The sequence below is a fragment of the Anabrus simplex genome, chromosome 10 (genome assembly GCF_040414725.1).
Source record: "Anabrus simplex isolate iqAnaSimp1 chromosome 10, ASM4041472v1, whole genome shotgun sequence".
NCBI lineage: Eukaryota > Metazoa > Arthropoda > Insecta > Orthoptera > Tettigoniidae > Anabrus > Anabrus simplex.
In genome coordinates this window covers 130,841,647-130,853,572 of record NC_090274.1, presented here as the reverse complement: position 1 = coordinate 130,853,572, position 11,926 = coordinate 130,841,647, and the positions used below count along the sequence as shown (strand labels likewise).

At 35.9% G+C, this 11,926-nt stretch overlaps 1 protein-coding gene across 1 annotated transcript; it reads left to right on the top strand.

Annotated features, from left to right (window-relative positions):
* The first annotated feature begins 8,111 nt into the window (after nucleotides 1–8,111).
* Nucleotides 8,112–11,679, top strand: LOC136882466 (uncharacterized). Its single transcript, XM_067155126.2, has 4 exons — nucleotides 8,112–8,633; nucleotides 8,780–8,949; nucleotides 9,054–9,202; nucleotides 9,310–11,679. Exons 1-4 carry the CDS (start codon nucleotides 8,435–8,437, stop codon nucleotides 9,506–9,508), a joined length of 717 nt encoding a protein of 238 aa, XP_067011227.1. The 5' UTR covers nucleotides 8,112–8,434; the 3' UTR covers nucleotides 9,509–11,679.
* Nucleotides 11,680–11,926: the final 247 nt, after the last annotated feature.

Sequence of the window (11,926 nt, the reverse complement as noted above, 5' to 3'; positions counted from 1 at the left end):
CATATGTTTGTTTATTCTCATATTTACATTGACGTATTTATTTCAATTTTCACCTTGTTTTATATGTATCCAATGACAACTGCTCTTCCAGCAACGTTTCATTTGAGAAAACATTATTGAAGGTTAACTTCCATATGTTACAAGTAAGACTCCAAGGAGTAGCAGTACAGTGTTGCCAAGTTTCAGTGTCACGACCTTTAGAGTAGTCTGGCCATGGTTGTAATCAATCAAGATTAGTTCAAGAAGTAGGAAATATGCAGTCATTAGATTATGACTTCTTCCAACAATGTATTGGTGAACAAATTTCTTATTCTAAAAAGGATAATTTTACATATGAGGATGTATTACAGGTGATACACCTGTATCTAAACAGGTATCATCCCAATGAACAAAAAAAAATTATTGAACCTAGGACAAATAAAATTCATTGGTGGGATAACGAATGACCGAGCTCGATAGCTGCAGTTGCTTAAGTGTGGCCAGTATCCAGATGTCCAATAACGGACCATTTATATTGGTATTACAGTATCCAGTAATCAGGAGATAGTGGGTTCGAGCTCTACTGTCGGCAGCCCTGAAGATGGTTTTCCCTGTTTTCTCATTTTCACACCAGGCAAATGCCAGGGCTGTACCTTAATTAAGGCCACGGCCGCTTCCTTCCAATTCCTAGCCCTTTCCTATCTCATCGTTGCTGTAAGACATATCTGTGTCGGTGCGACGTAAGGCAAATAGAAAAAAAAAAAAAGAAGATAACGAATGTGATGCTTTAGTTAGGAATAGAAAGCAAACTCCAAGTATTTTTAATCAAAAATGCAGAAATTCCTGGAAAGAGTATGTACCATCCTTAAACAGGCAAACACCTACATGATAAATTTGGGGAACAATTAGAAATATGCATATTAATTTGCCCAGTATTACTTCAGTTTTATCGAAACATCACTCCGGATTTCGTCGAAACCTCCTTTCAGTATTGCATATCCAATTTTTCTAATAGATTTTCCACATTATAACCAAGAGTGAATTTAATTTAGCATTGAATTCTAGAAAGAATTGTTGCCCTGGTCAAGACAACATTTCGTACAATATGTTACAGGTCCTGCCTCAGATAGCAAAACATGACATAATTGAGAAATTGAATGACATCCTTGAATATCAAATATCAAGCCTTTATGGAATGAGTTTATAGTCATCCCCATTCTTAAAAAAGTTAAAAGCTATCAGGATCCTCTCAACTACAGAGGCAATATTTCAAATATTTCAAAACTTTTTACTACGACTCCTATGGTGTCCAGAATATTATAAACTTATACCCAAATATCATTTTGCATTTTCTAAGGGAAAAAGTGTGTCCGATGCTATTAACATTCTAATTACAGATATTCTGTTAGGGAAAGCACGTTCAGAGATGGTAAAAGCAACATTTCTATACATAAATGGGTCATACGATAATGTAGATTTAAACATGGTATTTAACAAATTATTAAAATGGAAGTTCCCAACACAGTTTATTACTCTCTTAACAAACCTATTTACCAAGCATAAGGTTTGCTTAAAAAATAGTAATAACATTCCAGAACAAAGATTTGTATCTCATGGTTTGCCACAGGGTGATATTTTAAGTCCTATTTTATATTTTTATTATATACTTCCCAGTTAGAATACTTAGTCAACAAATCTGCCAGAATCATTCAATTCGCATTTGATATAGTACCTAATCTATGTTCCACATAAATCAATAGATCAGTCAAGTCATAGGCTTCATTAATACAGGTATTAGAGAGAGAGAGAGAGCACAGATTTGGTTTATGAATCATGGTTTTGAAACTGAATTCAAAAAATAAGTTGCAGTCATTTTCACTAATCTGTATAATTATGAAAAAAATCTCCATTGCAACATACCAGGACTTACATCCCAGTCAAGAATTCAACTAAATGTTTAGGAATCTTCTTTAGAAACTGAATTATTATGGAGACACCAAATCATCTATGTTTAGAAATTAATCTAAAATGTAATATATATAATCATTTGCAAAAAGAAACTGGGGTGCTGATCATCTTTTACAGTTACTGTTGTACAAACATATCATTAGGTCTGTCTCTGATTATTGCAGTAGTTTCTTAGACACCGCTGTGGAGTCTAATTTAAAAAGAAATGGTTTTCCGTGGTTTCCCATTTTCACACCAGGCAAATGCTGGGGCTGTACCTTAATTAAGGGCACGGCCGCTTCCTTCCAACTCCTAGGCCTTTCCTATCCCATCGTCGCCATAAGACCTATCTGTGTCGGTGCGACGTAAAAACCCTAGCAAAAAAAAAAAAAAAAATTTAAAAAGATACATTATTTACAGATAAAAAATATCAAGATAATTATTGGTGCTGTGACATCTCCAAATAATGCAGTCTTTTGCCCGAACCACCTCTAAAATTTAGAAGAATAATTTTTGGTACTAAATATGTACTACAAAAAATGTCAAACACTCAACACCCCATTATTCCTTAACTACATTTGTTAAATTATTATCATCAAAACAAGAAAATTAACAAACAGTAATACCCGGCACTCCTTCAGGATTATAAACAGTATGACCAAAATAGTATGATCCAAACTATCTTTCATTTCAAATATTTGTCCTCCTATCAAGCAAGTAATTACAAGCCAGAAATATTGACATCAATATTCAATCAAACTAGCCGTTCAGAAAGAAAGAAGCACTATTCAGAAGCACTATAATTTTGTCCCATTTTATACAGATGGATCAAGGCGTAGAGAACTTGCGGGTGTAGAGGCAGCTTTTTATCCACCAGATTTACATGTACTGTAGCAAAGCAATTTTCCTTACCACTCCAAGCACCATCGTCTACTGTAGAGATTTTAGCTAACAGGCAAGCACCACTCCAGGCACCATCGTCTACTGTAGAGATTTTAGCTAACAGGCAAGCATTATTATTCATAAAATTTTCATTGAGTCATCGTCGTAAAAATTTTTGAAATATTTCTGTATAAAAAACAGATGCCTTTGTAGTATCCTTTCCTCTTTACTACATGTTGAAAACCCTACCAATTGGTACCACATATTCTAAACATTCAAAAAATAAGTTACGACTTAGAAATGAGTAATGTCAAAGTAATATTTTTGTGGGTTCCAGATCTTATAGAAAATACGTGCAATGTACAAGCTGATAAACTTGCCAGTGAAGCTACTAATGGATTTGGCTTAAAATATCATTCAGCAGTACCTTTTTTAGATGTATGGGGAGAAGTGGTGGAAGATTGTGGAAGCTCTGGATTGACTGGAAATGTGAATCTCAGAATGAAGGCAAGCATCTATTTGATATTTTGCAGACTATCCCCAAACATCCATGGTTTTCTACAGGTTCATTCACAAGACGACATATAACCTTGATAATAAGATCAAGACTTAATCATGCATGTACTCCTGAGGATTTCTTTAGAATAAAGGTGATTGATTCGAATATTTGGGAATGTGGAAAAGAAGTATATTTTGTTCCAATGTGGGAAATTCAATAATCAGCAGAACAATTTCCTTCCAAAAAGAATGAAATTGAGTTTTCAACTGCCCTTGAATGTCTCTTGTCGATTATATAGCCCTACAGTTCAACTGGCAGAGTCACTAGTCCAGTTCCTCCAGGAAAGCAAACTCATAGTATAATTTTACTAATATGACTAACACCCTCCTCTAAATGTGATTCGGCCTTGTCTGTTTGGTAGTTAAATGCCATGATGAAGAGATATTACCTGTACCCCTGTTGGGGATGTGTGGGATCTGGTAAATGCAGCACGGATGAAGTTTAAGGAAGCAGAGATTATTATCAGTGGAATACTGAAAGGTGATTGGGATTTAAATGAGACTATGGAAAGGGTATGTGGAAAACTGGGAGTGAATTTCTAGATCCTAATGGGTGGCCATCTGTGCTCAGACAGCCTTCACTTAAATTACAGTGGTACATAAAAGTTAGGAAATTTGTTTAGAAAGGTTATAGGGAGATACATTCAAGGAAACAGGGTGGTCTAGGGAGCGGTGATGAAGGATACAGGGATCTGGAAGTCAAGTAGGGATGACATAAAAACGTTAGTGTTGAACTGTAGAAATATTGTCAAGAAAGGAAAAGAATTAAGTAATTTAATAGATGTATGCTTACCAGATATTGTAATAGGAGTTGAATCATAGCTGAGAAATGGTATAATGGATGCAGGAATATTCTCACAGAACTGGAGTGCGTATTATAGGAATGGTAGGAGGGGAGTGTTCATTCTGGTGAAAGAAGAATTTGTAAGTTACAAAAAAGTTAAAGATGACAAACACGAAATTCTAGGTGTAAGGCTCATATCTAAAGATTATAGCCAGCTTGATGTCTTTGGATTGTGCAGACCAGAAAAGGGTAGCACTGACATTGACTCAGAATTATTTGATAAGATAATCAGCTAGGCGGGAAAATATGTGGAAAGGAACATGATTGTAGTGGTTGATCTCAGTTTGTCTCAAATATTATTACAATATTATAAGTCCACCTATTCAATACAATACAATATGATCCACTATTTCATATGGTCAAAAAAATTTATACATAATACATAAAAGTCAATGGTACGTGTTTCACCCTCCTTACGGGCATCATCAGCCTATATCAATCTTAAAAATAATACATATAGAGTCATTCTAATCTTATAAATTCAATACGGAACCAAAATGAGAATAGTTACTTGATCTCAGTTTCCCAAATGTCAATTGGGAAGGTAATGCAAATGACAGGAAGCATGACTAACAAATGGCAAATAAGTTAATATGGGAAGGGCAGCTGATTCAGAAAGTGATGGAACCAATAAAAGGGAAGAATATTCTAGATGTGGTGCTGGTAAAACCAGATAAACTCTATAGAGAAACCGAAGGAATAGATGTTATTAGTGATCAGAAAAGCTGCTTTTGTTGTAGTTAAAAAATAAATGTGATAGAAAGGAAGGTCTTAAAATTAAGACTATTAAGCACTACCATATGGCTAATAAAACAGGCATGAGGGAGTTTTTAGAAAGTAACTATGATCAGTGGAAAATGGAAATTAACAATGTAAACAGACTGTGGTATGGGTTAAAAGCCATCGTTGAGGAATGTGAAGACAGGTTTATACCTTTAAAGGTGATAAAGATCCACTATATCATAACAGAAGAGTAAAGATCCCGTACTAAGAAGGAGGTGCAGTTTGGAAAGAAATAGAGTTAGTAATGGCTATGGAAGTTAGGAGAAATTGCTATTTGCTTAACGTCGCACCGACACAGATATGTCTTATGGCGACGGAAAGGCCTAGGAAGTGGAAGGAAGCGGCCGTGGCCTTAATTAAGGTACAGCCCCGGCATTTGCCTGGTGTGAAAATGGGAAACCACGGAAAACCATCTTCAGGGCTGCCGACAGTGGGGCTCGAACCCACTATCTCCCGATTACTGGATACTGGCCGCACTTAAGCGACTGCAGCTATCGAGCTCGGTAAGGAGAAATTGAAGGAACTTACTAGGAAATAGAATCTAGCAAACAAGACAGCTAAGGATAACATGATGACAAGCATAATTGGCAGTTATACAAACTTGAGTGAAAAATAGAAGTGTATAGGTACTTTAAGGCAGAAACAGGTTCCAAGATGACATTCCCAGTATCATTAATGAACAAGGGAAGTGTGTATGCGAGGATCTCCAAAAGGCTGAAATATTCAGTCAGCAATATATAAAGATTGTTTGTTACAACGATAATGTCCAGATAGAAGTATTAAACTTTACCTACGATAAAAATGACAATTACAGTAAGATACAAAAGCTGAAAACTAGAAAAGCAGCTGGAATTGACAAGGTTTCGGGGGATATACCAAAGACAATGGGTTGGAATATAGTACCATATCTGAAGTACTTGTTTGATTATTGTTTGCACGAAGGAACTTTACCAAATGAATGGAGAGTTGCTATAGTAGCCCCTCTATATAAAGGAAAAGGGTAATAGGCATAAAGGTGAAAATTATAGGCCAGTAAGTTTAACATGCATTGTATGTAAGCTTCGGGAAAGCATTCTTTTTGATTATATAAGACATGTTTGCAAAATTAATAACTAGTTTGATAGAAGGCAGTTTGGGTTTAGGAAAAGTTATTCTACTGTAGGATTCCTGCAAGATATAGCAGATATCCTGGATTCAGGAGGTCAGTTGGACTGTATCGCGATTGACCTGTCTAAGGCATTTGATAGGGTAGATCATGGGAGACTACTGGCAAATATGAGTGCAATTTGACTTGACAAAAGAGTGTCTGAATGGGTGGCTCTGATTCTAGAAAATAGAACTCAGAGAATTAGAGTAGGTGAAGCTTTATCTGTCACTGTAATAATTAAGAGGAGAATTCCTCAAGGCAGTATTATTGGACCTTTATGTTTTCTTATATATATATCAATGATATGAGTAAATAAGTGGAATCAGAGATAAGGGATTTCGCAGATGATTTTATTCTGTACAGAGTAATAAATAAGTTACACGATTGTGAGCAACTGCAAAATGACCTTGACAATGTTGTGAGATGGACAGTAGGCAATGGTATGATGATAAACGTGGATAAAAGTCAGGTTGTGAGTTTCACAAATAGGAAAAGCCCTCTCAGTTTTAATTACTGTGGTGATAGGGTGAAAGTTCCCTTTGGGGATTATTGTAAGTACCTAGGTATTAACATAAGGAAAGATCTTCATTGGGGTAATCACATAAATATGATTGTAAATAAAGGGTACAGATCTCTGCACATGGTTATGAGGGTATTTAGGGGTTTTAGTAAGGATGTAAAGGTGAGAGCATATTTGTCTCTAGTGAGACCCCAATTAGAGTATGGTTCCGGTATATGGGACCCTCACCAGGATTACTTGATTCAGGAACTGGAAAAAATCCAAAGAAAAGCAGCTCGATATTTGTTCCGGGCGATTTCCGAAAAAAGAGTAGCGTTACAAAAATGTTGCAAAGTTTGGGCTGGGAAGACTTGCGAGAAAAACGAGCTGCTCAACTAAGTGTTATGTTGATGTAGATGTTGATTCCCATAGGGAACCTGAAATATTTGTCCCGAATGAGTAAATTTATGGAACCAATATAAATGACGAATTATAATCATTATAAAATATCAAAGCCATTTTGACAGTGCTGATATAATTATTTTATTATTATTATTGATATATACAGTCGTATCAGCACACACGTATAAATATAAATGGTCTGTTATTGTACAATATAAATTTTCCAAATTTTTTAAGTGGTATGTTCTGAGCTGTCAGTGGAGAAATGGCATGGGAGGACATCAGTAGACTAATTCGTTTGAGTGGTGTCTTTAAAAGGAGGAAAGATCAAAATATGAAGATAAAGTTCGAATTCAAGAGGACAAATTGGAGCAAATATTTGTTTACTGGAAGGGGAGTTAGGGATTGGAATAACTTACCAAGGGTCATGTTGAATAAATTTCCAATTTCTTTGCAATCATTTATGAAATGGCTAGAAAAACAACAGATAGGGAATCTGCCACATGGGCGACTGCCCTAAATGCAGATCAATAGTGATTGAGAGTAGAAGCAGAAGAAGTCTGCAGCCGGCGTGGCTGGTGAATGTTTCCTCAAGTCTGCCAGCCTGTAACAGGTTGGCGAAATACACAATTCCAGCTAATAACTCGAACTGTGTGAATACAGAACTGACATGCACTGTATATTAATTTGGAAGTGATACCAAATACTCTACTGTATTTGGTGATAAATAAGCAGCTTCCTTGTTGATATATTCCTTGTCCCTGGTTAATTATTTTAACGAAAGATTGTACCAACTTTGCTTCGGAGTATTTTAATTAATTGTGTGTTTCATGTAGGAGAAGATTTTTATTTTCCTGTCTTTCTCGGCCTCATATAACTTATTTTAGATTTATCTCTCTGAAGTTACCTGGCATTAAGCGAATTAAACTGGTGGTGGGGGGGTATTTATAATATTAGACCAATAACAATACATTGATTATAATTGTGCAAAAAAAAAAAACGCTATTCACTAAATCTGGTTTGTTTTCGAAGTGTTCGATCATTGCTGAATGTTTATATTCGATTATTTTGTATCGTGCGTACGGTATCTGGAATATCTCGAATTTTGCGCTCCCTTCATAACATCTAACATTCAAAATCATGTGTCATTCTTGTATGTCTCAACATGTGGGGCGAATTGTAGAAACGATTTGTAGTTTTAAGTCTTAGACAACGTCTACGTCATGTTCGATGTTCCGTTGCTTAAACGATGTTTAGCAAGACATCTTTTATGTTTCAATAATAGCTCCAAACGGGAACAGAAGTGTCTTCGAAGCTAGTCTTTGCCACCTGGGACCAACGAAAACACACCAGCGCGGGCGCCGTTATTGATCAGCTGTCGTGTGTTGTCAAAATGGCTAGACGTTCGGAAAACTTTTCAAGCAAAGAAAAAATAGTATTTTCCGAAATTGTTAAGTCGCATGATGTTGTGGAATGTAAGGCGTACAACAGGGATACATTACAAAGGAAGAAGGTAGCCTGGAAGAAGATTACGGAGGCTTTCAATAGCAGCTTTCCTCAGAACCCCCCACGTGACACAAAGAATCTATTAGGTAAGTTCCAAGTTAATTTTGAAGGTTTTATTTATATCAGTGGAAATGTATCTGTTGTATATTGGAAAGCTAATCATGTTGAATCAAAACAAAGGCAAAAACTGACTCAAGAGGCATGCACTAAAATGTTTTGGGTATTTTTACAGGACTGTGGCGGAGGCTGAAGCTCCAGGCTAAAAGAAAAATATCCAAAACAACAGGAGGTGGGACTCCTCCAAGCCCATTAACTCCTTTAGATGAGAATGTACTGGAAATGTTAGGCAATACAGGCGAACCTCTCGATAACCCTTATGATGATGAGGGAGAGGTCGCTCAGGTACGTACAATGGGCGCTATTAAAGACTCATTATTCTTAATGTAGTAAATGGAATGTAAATAAATAGCTTGACGGAAGTTTTATTTGCTCTTTATGAAAACAAGATTCCTGCGGAAGGTGTTGCCGTTCAGCTGTCGGTGCTCAGTGATCGTGAGTTAGAGGGAGGTGACTGTCCTGACATCGAAGTTAAGGAGGAGGGAATGGAGGACGTGATCGAATCCACAGGGGAAACATCTTCACCTCAGACTCCAAGGTAAGTTGTGGTCAGAAATTTGAATTAATTTTTGTTCTCTACTGAATGTAACTTTTCTAACGTACAGTATAACCTCTAAACATGGTCTATATTTTGTGTACTTCCAGTGTCAAGTCCAGGAAAAGCCGACACAAGGAAGATGAAGATGACGAGGTGGTGAAAATGATGCAAGAAATCCACAAAAAACAGTTGCGAGTGTTGGAATTACAAGAAAGGAAGGCACTGTTGGACATTTATTTAATTGAACAAGAAATTAAAAGAAAAGGTTATAACTTGCCGGAATGGCATAATAATTCAGTTAATTGACAATTATGTCAAAGAATTATTAATGAATAGGGTTAGCTGGGGTAATGCTGGGATGGAAATTAAAACTTTCAAATTCTAGGGCACTAAATCTCAAATTGGAAAGGTGGCATGATGTTAAATTATTGTAATTTATTACCCACTGTTAATTTCCAGGAAGAAATTTTGTTAAAATCTTATAACTGTCTAGCAATTCCAAAGAAAACTGTGTCCCACAATTACCTGTTTGTTTGGGACAATGTTGGGACAGGCATGGGGCAAAAGAGGTTCACAGTGATAATTCAATGAGGAAGCTTGTTTGACAAATACTGAGGCAATAGTGGGATAGGGTGTATTCATATTATGTGACTGATTTTTTAAAAAATGGCTCAATATTGTGCTATTTTTTATTAATTAAAAAACAGGCTTCTTAACTGGTAAACATTACCTGATACTTAAAAGCAAGAATAATCACTTTTATTTCACAATACAGAAAACTTGGGATAAAAAATAACCACTGTCCTTACACGTATCCCAATTAAAATATCGGCCAACATTGATATCAAATACTTCTTAAATAAGCAAAAAGATCACTCGCTACACATTATCGATGTTAAATGCCACAGGGCACCTAATAAAATATGTATTTGGCAAAATGAATAGTCTACTATTATAGTCTACAATATGTCAAAGTAATACAATGACCTAGGCCCTATTTTTTCTCGATTACATTTATGGACTCTTTAAATTCATAATGGATATGATCCCCAATACACACAAATTAAGGTTGTGGCAGTTTCTTTATAATAGTCAAATGGCTAATTAATGTCACATCATCTTCATCTAGCCTGAATACCATATTTTGTTTGTCTACACACTTCAGACACATCACTTCAGCACATTATCATCAATTAAATTTTGTATAACACATGCATACCTGTGTTCACTGATTTTTGGTTGCTACTTCAAATGTCACCGAAACAAAATCCAACTGTTGTGAATCTAAAATACCTAACTTTTCATCTGATGTCACCTTTTCACTGATTAAGTTACAGCTGTCTTCAAATCACTTGATATTACAAACTTACCACTGCTTCTGCTGCTTTCCCATTCTTCCATGTCTTCCCCACTATCACTGCTGATGTCTTTCCTTCTTAATGTTTTAGGTTTCGGTCTAGCTTTCTCATTTCCTGGTTTAGTAAATTTCTGTTTACTACATGGTGTCCTATTTATTTTTGTCTTAAAATTCTTCTGCGGTAATGACCTTTTCTTCTCCTCTTCATTGGAGGTGCAGACGTTTTCTCAATCCTTTGAAGCAACAAATGTTTGAAACATTGTCGATTCTGTTGTGAATCAGATGATGCATCAAGATGATCTGGTTCTGCAAAATTGGGGCCAGCTTTAGCTGCTTGTGAAGATTCAGATATATTGCCCAATGGCTGCAGTTCTCTGTTGTTGTATCTTTCAAACCTCATTAGATCTAGTCTGTCAGTGGGATATTTGGTTCCGATTTAGGAGGAAAATCCCAGTACTCTTAAAACCTTTCTTAATTGTCTTTGGTGTGACCAAATTTCACAATGGATGTCAACAAATTCAGCCTTCTTCATTCTTCTTTGATTCATTCTCTGCCACTCTGTTACAGCCCTATCCCAATTCTGTTTCAAGGCGTGAAATCCACATTTATGCAACGGCTGCAGAAGATCTGTCATGTGAGAGGGGAATTTAATAATGCATTGTTTTCACCCATAGCTTTCATGATACCGGTAGTTTCTGGGTCTAAATGAGTCACATGTCCATCCAAGATTATTAGAAGGGGCCTTTCCTTCACCGTTTTGTAGAACTGTGTAATGTAGTCTTGAAAAATTCCTGTAGTGGTGTATCTTTTTTGTTTTTATTTTATACGATTGGATTGAACTAAAGTAACCTAAAAGCAGGTCCAGCAACTGTCCCAACTTTATCCCATGAATGCCCTAAAACATGTCCCACAATTGCTCTGAATATGAAAAAAAAGAATTTCTCTCTTAATATTGATCCTACAAATACTTAGCTTTGAAATGTAGATTAAATGTAAGTAATTGTATCAACAAGAGTTTTTTAAAAAAATTATAAATATATCTTATCAGAAAGCAAAATTTTTTTAATGCTGAAAGTGAGTGTTAGTTTTCAGTATTTTCCCTGCTCATCACATGATAATAATGCATTGCCATTAATAAAGCTTACAGATAATTTACTTGTAAGAAGCTATGATGATGTCCCTCTTTTACCCCAACATTTTGCTGTCCAATGTTTGCTCAGTTGACACTAAATGATATATTTTCCTTTCACTTGAGGTGATCTTGTCTTAGCATGATCCCTAGTGGGTGAAGTAATTATCAATTATGAGCTGATGATATCTGTTTCCTGTCATATCATCTACTACTGGATCAACAGGGACTTCATCTT

Bases quoted from the DNA above. Each gene is read 5' to 3' on its own strand.
- LOC136882466 (XM_067155126.2), top strand. From the start codon at position 8,435: ATGGCTAGACGTTCGGAAAACTTTTCAAGCAAAGAAAAAATAGTATTT. The intron at 8,950-9,053 runs GTACGTACAATG...TATGAAAACAAG, and splicing joins ATGAGGGAGAGGTCGCTCAG to ATTCCTGCGGAAGGTGTTGC. The intron at 9,203-9,309 runs GTAAGTTGTGGT...GTGTACTTCCAG, and splicing joins TCTTCACCTCAGACTCCAAG to TGTCAAGTCCAGGAAAAGCC.